At 40.3% G+C, this 4,276-nt stretch overlaps 1 protein-coding gene across 1 annotated transcript; it reads left to right on the forward strand.

Moving 5' to 3' along the window:
• The first annotated feature begins 3,590 nt into the window (after positions 1-3,590).
• LOC121601136 lies at positions 3,591-4,058 on the forward strand. Its single transcript, XM_041929932.1, has one exon. It carries the CDS (start codon positions 3,591-3,593, stop codon positions 4,056-4,058), a length of 468 nt encoding a protein of 155 aa, XP_041785866.1.
• Positions 4,059-4,276: the final 218 nt, after the last annotated feature.

The raw sequence follows: 4,276 nt of genomic DNA on the forward strand, positions 1-4,276 counted from the left end.
AGCAGTCAACGACGCCATCGCAGTATACACATCGAGCAGCTTTTAAACTACACATCGTGCATGCCGTAGGACACGCAAACGATAAGTTTCGTTAAGTCAGGTATTGTAAAATTAACACTATGGGATATATATGAATATTCAGTAAAAAATATATATAAACATAAAAATAAATAAATAAATAAGTAAAAAATAATAAGAATAATAATAATAATAAAAAATAAATAGGAACAATTATAGTTTTTGCGAAACAGTTTTATTGGTCTTAAACGTTAATTAATTATGTTATTTATTATGATTGTCGTTATTATTTAATGGATCGAATTTATAGTGTGAGTTAAAGGATAAATTATTCCAGTTATGGTTAATACAACATAAATTACAGTATTTACCAAATAATTTTAGAGCTTGTACTATAAGTAAATATAAAATTTTGGCTAGAGAACTATTAACATCCATACAATCGGATTGATAGAGCTCGGAGAAGCCATAAGGGAAGAGTATTTAAACAAAATTAACAGTGAAACCAGCGAATGCTTTTCAGCGATTGAGTTTCGCATAAACAATTACCAAATGACAAACGATCCCAAACAGAATAAATGGCGCATTTCGATATTAAAATGGCAATATCTCTTGTTCAAACATATGATGGATCAAAAGAGAATCTTGACATTTTCATAGATTCTGTAAACTTACTTAAAGAGATTACTCCAAATGATCAGAAGGTAATGCTAGTAAAATTTATCAAAACACGAATAACAGGGAAAGCCAGAATAGGATTACCACGAGATCTGGACAACATCGATGAAATCCCTGAAAATATAAAAGTAAGATGTGAAGAAAACAAATCCCGAAAAAGTCATCAACAAATTAAAAACTATCCAGGCAAGACAAACCACTAAAATTTGTGAAGAGGTCGAAATCTTAACTAGCAAATTAAAAGGACTTTTCCTAGAACAAAAAATAGTAAAAATAGAAGTAGCAAACAAAATGGCTGTTAAAGTTGGAGTTGACACACTTAAAGAAAACATTTCCAACTCTGAAACAAAAATTCTACTTAAAGTCGGACAATACCCAACAATTACAGCAGCTACACAAAAGTTATTAGAAAATGAAATCGAAAACAATAATTCAAATCAAGTTTTAGCCTTTAATAGAAACCAAAATTTTTCCACCAATAATTTCAAAAGATTTCTAACAGCAAAACAAATAATTATAATAGATATAACTCCAACCCAAACTTCCAAAACAGAACTAACAGGAGGTATTATGAAAGTCCAAATTCAAATAGAACGAACCCAAATACATATACCCCAAATAGAAACAGAGATAGACATTTCTATAGGAACCCTAGACAATATAATCAATTTGGAAGACAAAATACACAGCCCAATAACTTCTCAAATCAACAAGCTCGTAGAATATTTACTACTGAAGCTGAAGAAGAAGAGGAACAGAATATTTTTCAAACCAAGCCCGGCAGGAATAGAACAGCTGCCGGTAATGACATTGAATTTATCAGCCGAATAATTCAACTACAATTAAAGTAGAAAAAGCTGCAAATAAGTATAGTTCATTATTTATAGACACAGGAGCAGCATTTTCTCATGTCAGGTTTTCATCAGATCCCTTTGGAAAAAGAATCGCGAAAATATACAGCATTTTCTACACCAAAAGGATATTATCAATTCACAAGACTGCCTTTTGGACTAAACATAAGTCCTAACAGTTTTCAGCGTATGATGGCAATAGCAATGGCTGGCCTCATACCTGAAATAGCATTCATTTATATCGATGATATTATAGTAATAGGAAGCTCAATGAAAAATCATATAGAAAATCTTACACAAGTATTTAATAGATTACGATACTACAATCTTAAATTGAACCCAGAGAAGTGCAAATTCTTTAAATCAGATGTTACATATCTTGGACATAAATAACGGACCAGGGAATATACCCTGATGGAACAAAATTCGAAACAATAAGAAAGTTTCTTATACCAACTAACGCAGACGAAGTTAGAAGATTCGTAGTTTTCTGTAATTACTACAGAAAATTTATACGAAACTTTGCAAAAATTGCAAAGCCTTTAAATGATTTATTAAAGAAAGGTACACTTTTCGAATGGAAAAAGGAACAACAAACAGCATTTGATTCATTAAAGGAGCATCTGCTATCTCCAACCATTCTTAAATACCCAGACTTTAGCAAAGATTTTATTATCACTACAGACGCATCAAACTATGCGTGCGGAGCAGTTCTCTCCCAAATCACAAATGGGCAAGATTTTCCTATTGCATTCGCAAGTAAAACTTTTACTAAAGGCGAAAATAAGAGTATAATAGAAAAAGAAATAGTAGCTATACACTGGGCAGTAAATCATTTTAAACCATATGTTTATGAACGGAAATTTACAATCAGAACAGACCATAGACCACTGGTTTATCTCTTTGGTATGAAAAATCCAACGTCAAAATTAACCAGAATTAGACCTGGAAGACCTGGTCTGTTGTCAGTGTTTGTAGCAATACCGCACTGATACGGGTATGGTCTGACACCTCTCGAAGGCTAATATAGGATCTCCATACCCTACTCCGACTCAATACGTCCACGGCGTACAGAACGGTAACATACTTACTTACTTACTTATCCGGCGCTACAACCGCTTTGCGGTCTTGGCCTGCCTCAGGAGTGTCCGAAACCGCTCACGGTCTTGCGCCTTCGTCTGCCAGTCCGTTATCCCGGCCTTAATGGCGGACGCCTCCACGCCATCTTGCCACCTCAATTTGGGCCTACCACGCCTCCTCTGTCCTTGTGGACGGCCTAAAAAGACTTTACGGGCTGGGTCGTCCGTTTCCATGCGTACAACATGGCCAGCCCACCGGAGCCTGGCGAGCTTGATACGCTGTACGACAGTGAGGTCACCGTACATCTCGTATAGCTCGTCATTATATCGGCTCCTCCATTGTCCTTCCACACATACGGGGCCAAGTATCCTTCTGAGCATCTTCCTCTCGAACGCGGCTAAGAGGGCTTCGTCAGATTTGGACAGTGTCCATGTCTCAGAGGCGTATGTGAGTACTGGTACTATATAGGTACTATATAGTCCCAGCTTCGTCCGTCGCGACAGGTACAGAACGGTAACATATTTCTCCAAATATCTGAGCTTGGGTATACGGGGAAACCAACCCCTTGGGAAGATGGGCTATATGGCTAAATTGAGCGGGGGGGGGGGGGACAACCAGCGTCTGTTCTCCATGTTAGGGGCGGCTGGTTGCCCCTTCTGTCCTGACATCCTACGGGACTTTAATCAGCTAGGATGCGTAGGCCCTACGACGAGACTGGAGGTTGGGGGAGAGGCCTTGCAAGCCACCCCTGGAAAAACATAAACGCAACGAAAGGAAACCAAAGGATTTCGAACCGGACCAACCGATACCGACCCACGCAACCGAACAAGGCAAACGATTGGAAACTCGGAACATGGAACTGCAGATCTCTCACAGCACCTGGAAGTACCCGCATTCTTTCGGACGAGGTGAGGGCGTGGCTTCGGAATAGTAGCACTTCAGGAGACGCACTGGAAAGGAGTAATGGAGCGCCCCTATCGTAGCGATTGCATGATCTACCAAAGCGGTGGTGAAAAGCATGAACTCGGTACGGCGTTCCTGGTCATAGGTGAGATGCGAAGGCGAGTGATCGGGTGGTGGCCGATCAATGAACGGATGTGCAGGTTGAGGATTCGTGGCAGGTTCTTCAACCTGAGCATCATAAATGTGCATAGTCCGCACCTTGGAAGCACCGATGACGATAAAGACAATTATTATACGCAGTTGGAGAGGGAGTACGACCGCTGCCCACAACACGACGTTGAAATTGTCATCGGGGATTTTAATGCTCAGGTCGGACGGGAGGAGACATTTAAACCGACGATAGGAAGTTTCAGTGCCCACCGGCTGACCAACGACAACGGGCTTCGGCTTGTAAACTTCGCCTCCTCCAAGCACATGAACATTCGCAGCACCTTCTTCCAGCACGCACCTCGCTTCAGTTACACCTGAAGATCACCGCAGCAAACACTTACCCAGATCGACCACGTTCTCATCGATGAAAGGCACTTCTCGGACATAATCGACGTAAGGACCTATAGAGGGGCAAACGTCGACTCAGACCATTTCCTGGTTATGGTTAAGTTACGCCAGAAACTGTGCGTGGCCAACAAACTGCGCTATCAGCCCACCCCAAGGCTCAACACAGACCGGCTGAAACAAGCTGTTGT

Source organism: Anopheles merus, unplaced genomic scaffold (genome assembly GCF_017562075.2).
Source record: "Anopheles merus strain MAF unplaced genomic scaffold, AmerM5.1 LNR4000031, whole genome shotgun sequence".
NCBI lineage: Eukaryota > Metazoa > Arthropoda > Insecta > Diptera > Culicidae > Anopheles > Anopheles merus.